Source organism: Sebastes umbrosus, chromosome 20 (genome assembly GCF_015220745.1).
Source record: "Sebastes umbrosus isolate fSebUmb1 chromosome 20, fSebUmb1.pri, whole genome shotgun sequence".
NCBI lineage: Eukaryota > Metazoa > Chordata > Actinopteri > Perciformes > Sebastidae > Sebastes > Sebastes umbrosus.
Window position 1 is genome coordinate 8,491,206 of NC_051288.1, and position 12,381 is coordinate 8,503,586.

General features: G+C 40.6%; 1 protein-coding gene across 9 annotated transcripts in view; it reads right to left on the bottom strand.

The window, feature by feature from the left end:
• The window catches only part of LOC119479107 (rho GTPase-activating protein 23-like), a 69,294-nt gene that overhangs the window by 27,284 nt on the left and 29,629 nt on the right, over positions 1-12,381 (bottom strand). For 3 of the 9 annotated variants that reach the window (XM_037754346.1, XM_037754345.1, XM_037754347.1), the window contains exon 1: positions 1,789-2,938. The exons of 2 other annotated variants lie outside the window; for them this stretch is intronic. In XM_037754346.1, the coding sequence (XP_037610274.1) occupies positions 1,789-2,019 (231 nt within the window). In that variant the 5' untranslated portion in view covers positions 2,020-2,938. Of the gene's footprint in view, positions 1-1,788; positions 2,940-12,381 lie in introns of those variants that run through there. 4 more of the 9 variants (XM_037754350.1, XM_037754348.1, XM_037754343.1 and 1 more) reach the window with 2 other exon arrangements.

Sequence of the window (12,381 nt, forward strand, 5' to 3'; positions counted from 1 at the left end):
AGCTCATTGTTTTTGTTTTCCAGCCCACAGCTTTACTTTGCTTGAGTCTCACCGCTCTCATCGACGTCATGCAGCAGGCAGCTGTTTTTCAGTGAAAAAGCTCTGATAAACCCAGATAAACCCTGCTCAGCTAAAAACAGCAGACAAAGTTAGCAGCTAGCTAGCTGGTGAACATGGTGGAGCATTTAGCAGGTGAGAAGCCAGATATTTTTCTGAGGAGTTGGTGGAGACCAAAACAGAGCTAAAAGGAGAGTGAATATTGCACTAAAAGGAACAGCGTGTTGCAATTAGTTGGATCTATTGGCAGAAATGGAACAATAATAAATATGTTATCTTAGTGTATAATCACCTGGTAATAAGAATCGTTGTGTTTTTGTTACCCAAGAATGAGCCGTTCATATCTACATAGGGAGCGGGTCCTCTCCACGGAGTCCGCCATGTTTCTACAGTAGCCCAGAAGGCTACATCCACACTAATATGTTTTCGTTTTAAAACGCATAACTTTTGCTACATTTATGCCTAGCTACCTACTTTGAGCCCCTAAAACGGAGACGTTGGAAAATGCTACCGACCCCATTTTAGATTTAAAACTCTGGGGTTACGTTTTAGTCTGGACGGACGGACAGAAACGGAGACCTTTGAAAACGATGACGCAGACACCCACGTTCGCTTCTTGATTGGGTCTCGTCAGTCATGACGTGCCCTCTCCTGATTCGCCACGCCCCATCACATGAAACTTGCAACAAGCAACATCGGCCTCGACCACCAGTGGTTATTTTCAACATGGATAACAAGATATAAGCGTTGCTAACCTTGTTGTCTGTTCTAGCAGCTGTTGTGGAGTCAAATTCTGCATTTTATAATGCTACTACTGCCTGCATGCGCAGGACGGAAGCTATTATTCGAGCGCTTTACATCAATTTGCGTGTCCAGCGCTGCTTCCTGTTTACACCATGACGCGCATGCCCAGTGTACCTGAATGGTCATGTGGAGCTTAATTCCGTTTTTGTTTTAAAGCGAAAACATATTAGTGTGGATGCAGCCTAAATTATTCAAGTTGCCAGAAACACAACTTTAGATTTTCAGCTTGTTGTGTCTTTAAGAAGTTTGGTAATGAAAAAGTGGCATACATGCACAAGATACAGTACACAAAGTTGTCAGTCATTCAAAATAGTGCTTGAATCACCCTGTCAAGGTTTTTTTTTTCCAAAAACAACCTGCTAGCTGCAGGCCACATTATAATGCTAATTATTAAAATGAACAACGTACAAGCTTCAAGGAGCTCCAAGGAGCCTTGCATTGAAGACACATGAGATTAGACTCTCCGAACCAAACCAGTCAGCGATGAGTTGCGGCCAACTCAGCGCTGACGCATCGGTCTCTTGTCATTATCAGGCACGACAAGGGCTCCTTATTCTCCAGTGTGTTTTGTCATTGTAAAGGACAACTGCTGCAGCATCTGGGACACCTCACAACAGTGTGAATTATTTGCGTTCTTTGCCTATAGTCTGACAAAGTTCTATAAAGTATTAGTTGGACGTTGACCCATCGGGCACTGAGCACTTATCCCATAAACAGTTGGTGCAGCCAGGTGAACACCTCCTTCCCAACCAATACTAATCTAAAGAATGATCTTTTCAATACTAATAAAACAATTTTGGCAGAATATGACCCTAAATAAAAATGACACCTGGCCAGAAAATAATAAAATGTAATAGCGCTGAATAATGGCAACAAAGAAATCGTCTATTGGCAGTTTCAGCCCAAAACTACCGTTTCCCCTCTTACCCAGGACAAGCGATGGCGCTGGATGACCCTCCGGGAGCCCCGTCTTCTCGGTGACGCGATGGGGGTCGGGCGGGGTGAGCTGTGAGGCGAAACACCCCTTAAAACCGCCAGCCAGATACAGCGAGGTTCGGCGTCGCTGCAGTCCACGCCGACAGAACACTGAAATCGCCACTCGTGGCCCGACGGAGCTGGTGCGACGCCTGACACCCTCAGCATAGCACCTCCACACATGTACAGTCTGTGCAGCGAACACACACTAAACACACACGCAAGGCTTCAGACCCCACAACTGAGATCTCCGGTCACCTCCGCGCAATCTCTTCTCGATGCATCGTGGCCAGAAGCAACAATCGAGGGTAAATCAATGGAAAACACACTTCTGCACATTAAGTCAACTACTCAAGAGTCACAGTCAGCACCGTGGACGCAGAGCACCAAGTCTTCAATGTGTGAATTTGTAATCCTTGAGTTGGATTAAGCTTCATTATTCGTGTACATCTTCCTTTGGGCAACTCAGATCGTGTTTCTTGAATCTCAAACAAGCCATGCCGATCCTCGAATCCATTGGATTAGACTTCATTTGACATATTTTGTCCAGTTTTCTACCACGTTTTCTCGAGCTAGTCCTCATTTTTTTCACCAATCTGGGTTTGATTTGGTCCTTATCTTTGAAATTTTAGGCAAATTTCTGTGATCGAAACCGTTTTCAACCTCTTCATTTAGTCCAGTTCACAGTTCTAGATGATGAAAGCTTTAATAGCATCCTGGCTTTTTCAATGTGAAATGGCATTAGAAACAGCATTTGGTCCCAGGGTTACTACAGTGGCAGCGTTAGCTCACAGCCCTCTCAAATGCCAACTAGTCCTCTTCACTGCTTTCAGAGCAGGATTGTCCCGATGTCAGAAAAAAAGCACACTCATTTCATCACTGAAGTAGTGGTCAGTTGCTGCTGTGCGACTCGGCTTAAACGTGTAGTGCTCCACTCTGGGTTTTTGGCAGCGGATCCATCCCAGACAAGTTGAATTCTGCTGCTGGACCAGTTGAGCTGAGAAGGCAGTTTGTTGTCAGAGCAGATTTTAGAATTGGATCCAATCCCAAGCTGCTGCTAAGAGATCCAGCGTGTCCCCCTCCATGCTCTATAGTACAGCATTGGCTGTGGCTGACTATCTTTATTGCTGTCTAAGTATAGTCCTGCCTCTCTCTCTCTCTCTCTCTCTCTCTCTTTCCCTTGGGTATATTTGCTGACATCCACGCACTCTCTCTCTCTCTCAGTCACATTCCTCTCATCCTTTTGCTCCACAGTCCAGCCCGTTGGTAGAGCAGTGAGCAATGTTACTCTCTCTCTCGCTCTGTGCTGGGTCTCCCTGTCTCCTCCTTTTAGTCTCACAACCTGCTGGCTGATGCTGTTGTTGGTATCCGGGGCACACTATGAACTATGTGTTTTAAAACTAAAACGTTTGGACTATCAACAGAACGTTAATCAACAATAAATGATCAAGCAAATATACTTTTATGTTTAATATCAAACGGATATGTTTGGTTGGGCACAACAAGCAATTTAAAGATGCCATCTTGTTTTCTGGGAACTAAGGATGAGCATCATTAATCCAAATTCGTTTTAACGCCACTAATTTCTTTAACGCAACTTGCAATTTTAAGGTTGTAGCGGGCTCAGTTTTAAGCTAAAGTGAAGATACTGGCTGGGAAGGAATCCTAAGGAATCCATTGGTACCAACCATGTCATACTAGCTCATCGCAAAGGACGCTAAATAACGCTCCAAAGTTATGCTAAATTTTGGCGAGGAAAAACTGGCATGGCCATTTTCAAAGGGATCCGTTGACCCCTAAACCTCAAGATATGTGAATGAAAATGGGTTCTATGGGTACCCACGGTTTTCACCTTTATAGACATGCCCACTTTATGATAATCACATGCAGTTTGGGGCAAGTCATAGTCAAGTCAGCACACTGAAACACTGACAGCTGTTGTAGCCTGTTGGGCTGCAGTTTGCCATGATATGATTTGAGCATTTTTTTTAATGCTAAATGCAGTACCTGTGAGGGTTTCTGGACAATATTTGTCATTGTTTTGTGTTGTCAATTGATTTCCAATAATTAATATATACATACATTTGCATAAAGCAGCATATTTGTCCACTCCCATGTTGATAAAAGTATTAAATACTTGACAGATCTCCCTTTAAGGTACATTTTGAACAGATAAATTAAAAAAAAAACTGTGATTAATTTGCGATTTAATCGCGATTGAATATTTTAATCGATTGACAGCTCTAATAATAATATATTTATTGATTATATTTTGTATTGTTAATCTGAATCTGCAAAGTAACTAAAGCGGTCAGATAAACGCAGTGGAGTAAAAAGTACAATATTTGCCTCAGATTAAATAAAAAAAAAAAAAAATCGCATCTACACGATTCACGTGAATGTCCTGGTTGACACTAAAAATTGCAATTGTCGCCAAAAGGAGACAAGTTTGCAAGTATGTTAACGCAAAGAAAGTGACTAAGTGCATTTAAATGTTAAACTGTTCCTTTAATCAAGTAGTCCTGTGTGTGTATAGTAAGTATTAGAGCAAAACTGTGAAGAAGTGTAAATGAGTATGTCTCTGTGTATTTGTGTGTCTGATTCTGAGTGTGTCTGAGAGAGCAAAACATTATTACAACCAAACTGTCAACTAGAATAAATGTTTGTGCTTCTTGAATAACTCTAAATGTGAATGTCAGACTGTGTGTGTGTGTGTGTGTGTGAGCGCGTGTCCATCCTCTTCCAGCCCTCCACAACAACTCTAGCAGGGCTGTCAACCCCTCAGTCCTCTTTTCATTGACACCTGAGAGCAGCTAAAACGACAGACAGCCAGAAAGAAAGAATGAAGATAAAGAGGGAGAAGTGGGATGAAGAGACGCTAAAAGAGACTGACGTCCATGCAAACACCATCCAGCAGCCTCTGCATCTCTCATCTCCTATCCTCCCCCCGGCCTTTTTCCTTTCTTTCTTTGCTTATTCTCCTCTCCAGGACTTTATTTCCCACTTCTCTCCCGACACTCTCTCTCTTTTCCATTTATTTCCTTTACAATTCTTAACGTTAAATGTAAAACAGATCCCACATAGCTAAAGTTATGCTGCCTTGAAACCAAACAAACTACTGTGAATATTATTCTGGCATTACCGTGCGTGCCTCTCCGTTTGAGGTGTGTAGGTTTAGGAAAGGCATTTGTGCACTTCTGACAGTGTTTTCCTGACTGTGAGGACTCATAATCATGGAGGAGTCAAGCCAGAACAAAAATAACATAATGTGATGCGTGAGTCAGAGGAGAATATGCATCTGTTCTGCCCTGATGCTTTATGCCTCGGCTCTGTTAGGACTCCGCTGGAGCTCAAGGCGAGCACCGCTGGTTTGTGGGGCGACAAAGCACGAGATGGCTGTGAGGGAAAAAAAGCCTATCTCTGGCTGTCTGACTCAAACAAATACAAAGCACCTGCTAGCTATGCAAAAAAACAACCAAAAACAAATTTAATCAAATGATCAAATCTATCGATGAGGAATGTATACTCAGTGCTCGATGCCATCAACAGTTCAAAAGTTAAAGCCATCACAAAATGGCAGACATTCATAAAGACAGAGGGCACCAAGGGCACAGCCTCCAAGTTTAAGTATATATCAAGGTTCTTTCTCAAGAAATCTCATTCAAAACCACTTTGACGTTTGTAATAACAATTAGGGGTGGGAAAAAAATCGATTCACCTATCGCGATTTTTTGAAATACCATATATTTGCTTCATTTGAATCTATGCAGAGGTAGAAGGTAGTTACCGCTTTTATTGTTGTAGTCTGAGTAACGTCATATCGTCATGGACAAGAAACGTTATTGTATTGCGGTAACGTGCGGTCAAGCCGGCCGTCACTCTCATCTCCGTGGTCAAATGGGCCGACGCTACAACTGTAGAGCACCCATATACTGACATTTATGTTAAATGCATTCCAACGGGCCCCGATGGAGCTGACCATGGATGTATAAAGAGAACAGAGCTGACGGGAGAGCTAGAGACGATCTTGGAGAAGTTAGAGGAAGTAGACACGTGTTACTACGTCCGTTTTTCAAAATAAGTTGTTAACAAACCATACATTATATACAAAATACATATATGGAAATAAGATTGATTGGATTATATTCACCAGAAGTATCAAACATTACATGACCTTTATAGATTAAAAAGAAAATACCACTGATTTGTGAGGGAAATGTCTTATTCTTTGATTTTTGGGTTGCTGGGAAAAAAACTAATAATAATTCACAGCATTCTGAACCTACTAGTAGGTGTAGCAGGCCCCTTCTAACCCATATCTTTGAGGATGATAACCTCGGCTAAAGCCCATTCGATTGGCTGATATCATTCGAAGCGGGTGCCTAAATTGACAAGAGATGAAACTAGATGTCTTTACCGCTGCCATTAGCAATATAGGGAGCCAAAGTCCTGACATCAGCTCCAGTCGTTAATGCATTAACGCAACTTGCGATTTTTAATTAACCTCTTAAAAATCCGACGGGTCTTTCAGAGGTTGTAGCGGGAGCAGTTTTAAAGCTAATATTTGTCATTGTTATGTGTAAACTGATTTCCGATAATAAATATATACATACATTTGCATAGAGCAGAATATTTTTCCACTCCCATGTTGATAAGAGTATTAAATACTTGACAAATCTCCCTTTAAGGTACATTTTGAACAGATAAAAAAATCGCAAGTTAATCGCAATTAATGTTCCAGACGTGTTCTCAAAACTGCATCAGGCAACTTAAATTCTGTGATGACATCATTGACAAAATTTTCCAATGAAAATGGAAAACATACTCATCCCATACTGAGAGTTGTCAAAGTGTAAAGGAACTAAATGTGCAAAATAAATACACACTGTCTTGTAAATATATAAATGAAACTCACCCACTTTAGATAAGTAAGTTGTAAACTTGTAATTGCTTTGCAGTTGGGGGTCAAGTGAGTTCTTAAGTTTAGGGAGAATGAGGAGCGAGGGAGGGAGCAGGAGTGCGAGTGGGAAGAAGAACAAAGCAGAGTGCAAAGTAAATAAAGAGCTGTCAGATAGAATCTAAATCTAAAAGGAGGAGACAGACAAGAGAGAGGGAGAGAGTGACGAAGGACTCGGGAACACAGAGAGAGAGAGATAATCCCTGTAGGGCAGGAAGTGAAGACTAAATCATGTCACTTAGGCCACAGTGACGTGTGAAACAAACAGCCAAATGTCTACCGAGATCTGCGCCAACCGGTCAAGTTGCAGTTTACATCCATGTCTGTCCGACATATCATCATTCTCATCTATTAGGCAGTTGTGTGAAATTGTCATAATTAGCATATGAATTCTTGAAAATGGGATTTGTGCAGTCACAGTGACCTTCGATCACCAAAATCTAATCAGTTCATCCTTGAGTCCAAGTGGACGTTTGTGCCAAATTTGAAGAAGATCCCTCAAGAGGTTGTAGTGGGCTCAGTTTTGTGAAACATATAACATAAGCATCTCAGATTAATCTCCAGGTTCCCAGCTTTCAGATGATGTACACCACTTCTATGTGACATCTAATGTTGACCTGCTATCTCCTCCTAAAGACCCCTTGTACCCCCGTAACAAAGACAAAAACGTGTCTATCATGGGGTTAGATAAGTGTGTTGGGTCACCATACTGTAACGAGATGCTAACTCTTGCTGTAAGTAGCATTTAAAGCTGTGTTGATCAGTGCTTGGCCACTAGAGGGTGGAAGAAACAACACATCACACACAGTTATCTGATTAATTGTTTATATAAAATGATTAATGCAGCTTTCGGTAAGCCATGTTAGTCTAAATGCTGTTCCAGGGGCTTTTTTTTTTTTTTTCCCTAATAAGATGAGAGAAAATACCAAATACTTGGAATTCATTCGGGGTATAATATTGTCACATTTGATGATGTTCTCTCTCAGTCATTCCAAGAAAGATCACATGAATTTAAACTGACAACCGTTTTTTAGGAGAGAGTGACAGAGACAGAGACAAAGAGAGGCAGGATGAATAGAGGGATAAAGAGGAGGCTGGAGCTGATGACAGTACTAAACTCACCAACACAGCAGCAGCAGAGGACGCTGAATAGAGACACTGGAGCCCCTCGACAATACCACACATGGGACACATCAGCGATCACACAGCACACGCAAGTGCTGCAACACACGCTGTTTCCTCTCTTCCTTCTAAAATCATCAGTTTCCTCTCCTGAGAACGATCAGGAAACCAAACTGCTGAAATCCAACATCCAATTCTATGATACTGGGAATATTTCCACACATGGAAAAAGTTTGCCACCATTTTTAATCAAACTATAACCTCCAACTTTCAAATACTATTTTGAATAAACAACTTCCATTATTGTTTGGAATATTTTCAGGTATACGGGACACCAAGAATAAAAAATGATGGATAATGAGTCAAATTAATATCTAAACACACAACATGATGTCTTTTTGAACACTTTTCCAGTAGAGCAGTCCCAGAATATATGAGTAAAGCCAAAGAGTATCGAAGCAAAGAGACGAAACTCAGGTGCTTTTTTGACAGTAGCCGCTAGATGGCGCTGCGGTATGAGTCCATTGCAATGGATACATAAAAAGACGTCTGTAAATCAGAGGTTAATTTTTTTTTAGATAAATCAACTTCCCAGTAGGAAGGAACACTTAAATATCCCTCATTTAAATCATTATGTCCTAAAAGTTGTAAAATTAACTAACAGCTGAATCCAGAGTTATTTTCCTCGGCATAATGAACGTGCATCAGACCCACGATACTGCAGCGCCCTGCACGCTCATATGACATATCCGGTTCTGCCAGCTTCCTGCTAGCTGTATATGGCTGTAATAATGGATATATTGGCTGTAATTCATCACTTTTATTATCTTCTAATACACCCATGGGCTGTAAGCTGTAAGCCTGTACCGAGGTGGACGTATTAACGTCTCTGTTCCCAAACAACCGGCTATCGGCCAGTAGCTAGTAGTGCTAGTAGCATGACATCAACAGAGTTTAATGTAGTTGTAGGCTATTTACTAACACGCAGGGCAAAAGCACAGGACACAACCTCTTCTACATCCATGGTCTGTGGTCTATTTTGGATCCTTGACATGAAAAAGTTTGAGATTGCTCTCAAAATCTGTGTACTGGATTTTTCTAACTTCCATTTATGTCCATCGCTCACTTTATGCTCCTCTGGGAAGCAGTCGGGCAAAAAAAGCTTAATAAATAAATAACTAAACAGTTATAATAGTATGCATATTTACAATATTTGTATTATTCAACACAGACCATTTTGGTGGAGACTTTAAATATATGACAAATGAATGGAAATAATTTAGTTTTACTTTTGTACCGCACTTTTTAGGCGGACGTTTTACTGGTGTCCGGTAGTCACTTTCAGTCCAAAATAGCGGAGGCGTAGCTTTTCTGCTGGGCGCTGATGTTGCAATCGAAGAAACAACTGGCTTTCACTTCTTAGCAATATATGTTCTTTGGTAAAATCCCATATCAAGCCACAACCCTCCAACATAAACTGGACGAGTCATCATATTTTGACATAAGAAAAGTACCTAATTTTGACCTTCAAATTGTAGGACTTTTTCGGAAGAAACTTTCTGCATACAGTATATTCTCCCGCTCCTAATGTTTCTGAAGATGGTGTCTTAAAGGTAAAAGGTTGTGGGTAGGCCAAAGAAAGTTGTTCAAATGATTTCAGAACTTTTCAACCAATACTTTCACCTTTTCTACCATATTTTACTCGAAAGGCAGGTTACCAATAGTAACACAAGAGCTTTAGTAGAGCTTTGTAGCTTTTCAGCAACAAAATCTGATTTTACGAAAGCATCGTACTGACACTGACTTACCGGCATCAGGACAGAATATAAACTGTGATAATGAGGATGATTATTTCCTTCACACACACAGCAGAGACAGAGAGAAAATAAAAGACTAGAATGAGTTTCACTGATTCCACTTTTCAGCCACAAGTGGGCAGCACCGCATTACAAAGAGCCATTCCCTGGCATCAATGAACCACGTATACAGTAGTCCTCTGCACACAGTGCATCTATACAGCACATTTAAAACTATCACACTTTACACTGTTTTTAACTCTCACTGCTTTTCTCACAAACAAAACCTAAATTTGAACTCATGACACAAAATACAGTACTACTTCTGCCATGTTAAGTTATTTGTAGAGGTCTCTAACGGCTTTACATTTTAATTTGAAATTTTAGACAGTTAGCTCCTCTCATCCAGAGAAACCTACAATGTTCTTCATTTCTTAGACCACCAAGCAACCACAAGGAATGGTCACTGAAGTAAAGCCCATACCTATTCCATTGATACAATAATACAGTCAGCAGCTGATAATTATATGGGCATAATATTAAAATGAATTAATGAATTAATTAAAAAAATCATACAAATAAAAAAATCATACAAATAAAAAAACAAAAATGAATTACATTTAAAAATTCATAAATAAAAAGTGGAAAATAAACAGAGTAGTAAATAAATAAGGGAATTAATACAAAGATAAATAAATAAAAGAGCAAATTCAAATTTTGTATCAATTAATTAATGACTGTATTTATTTTTAATATTATTTTTGCTACTTTTAATGTCATATTTACTTATTTATTGAGTCATTTTTTAATGTATTCATTTATTCTTTATTATGGCAGCTTCCGTCCTCCATAATGTATGGGTATACTATTGTGAAACAGACGGTGTCGTCCTGCTGAAGTGCTCTTAAAACTGTCTTCATCTTCTTGATGTCTGTCACATCAAATAAAAGTGTTCGTTAACTTGACCTGTATGTGAAAAATGTATATAGCGCACTGACCGAAATATGCTAACATGAGTAGGATTGAGTCTGGAGGCATAAATGAGTATCAAAGGAGAACACATGCACTCATAATGTGTCTCTGACGAAGGCGGGGAAATGTCTCTAATTGACCTATTTTTAGTCAGCTGTGAAAATCGTTCTGAGCTAAAAATAACTACAAATTCACTTTTGTGCATTTCTTTGAATAGTTTTCATTGGAAACAGCTGCTGTCACAATAGGCTCGTCTGAATGACCACCATTTAAACACATATATATACATTAGGTATAATGTCTCTTTTCAGGAACGACCTCTTCGCGTGGCTTGGTATTTCCTGAATTGATCTCAGCATGGCGGCCGGGTCAAGAACTTTCTCATTTTACTCTGTACTCTGCAAACAAATACATACACAAAAACATTCGCGCAGTCTAATTTTCACTCCCATATATGATTGAAATGCTTGCATTGTGACTGTAGGCTGTGGTGAAGGAGAGCAGCGCTGCAACACTAGCAGGCTGAGGTGGACAAAACACAGTAGAGTACAGGAGAGAAAGTGTCTGTACCGGCTTTATTTTAGCCGATATACCGATCAGGCTTTGGGGGTCAAAGAACCCAGTCACTGATGCTGAGAGTGACAATGATGTTAAATGACTTCAGCCTTTCATCATCTGTGAACCAACACAAAAACAACCCAACATGAAGAGCAGTCAGTGACACTATCCTGGGACGCTCTGGAACCACAGACCTCCGAACTTTCCTTATTGTTGTGCCCTGAGAACAGACCTGCTCTGAGATCGGCTTGGTCGAGTTAGCCCTCAGAAGACTGTACCTTTACTGTGGACTAGTACTGACCCCAGACCAGCCCAGGCAGATGTATAAGGCCATTGTTCTACATTAGACAGTGGCTCTGTTTGTGCTTCAAAGTACGCAGCACTAGAAGAAAGGAAGGAAACAAGAGCAGAGGATACCACGCTGACTGATAATACAGGCTCAGTAGCATTATTGTTCCATAAACTAGTCTGACACACTGTAAGGTGCTATGTTTCTCACCAAAGAACATTTATGTGGGTAAAGCCTCCAACAGCAAGTAGATGAGGTTACACTAAATGCTTTCAAAACCAGATTGTCCCAGCGTGTGCAGCATTATCTATCGATTATTGTGTCTCGCTTTCTCCCTTTCTCCCTGACGGCAGGCTTTTCACCCCAGTGTGGTCATTCAGAAATAGTATAAAATCGTTTTATACCTCCGCCTTACAGGACTAATCCAAAATCCAAAAATTGCCAGAAAAAAAATAATTTCCCTTGGTCCTGCTTCACTTGATGCACCGACGTGGTTATATCAAAAGAAACTATTGAGTCTTTGGATATTATTATTCTGTAAAACCAAATCTTACAGGGGAACTAAACAATCTAATTCACACCAAGACTAAAGAGAATTTTTGCCTCGCTTTACTCGCGCGGGTATCATTTGTGTTCATTCGCACTAGACGTGCTGGAGAGGAGAAGGAGCTTGTCTCCATAGATACCAACAACTTTTCTTTCCGCCGTTTCCAGCCATCAACCATGGAAGCAATAACCACAGTTGCTGCTTTGTACATGTTGTGGAAGTCCCAGATACGTCGAAAAACCAAACACCGTTGTGTCTGGGTTCATAACGTCACCCGGCGGCGAGCTGTATTCACATACAGTGC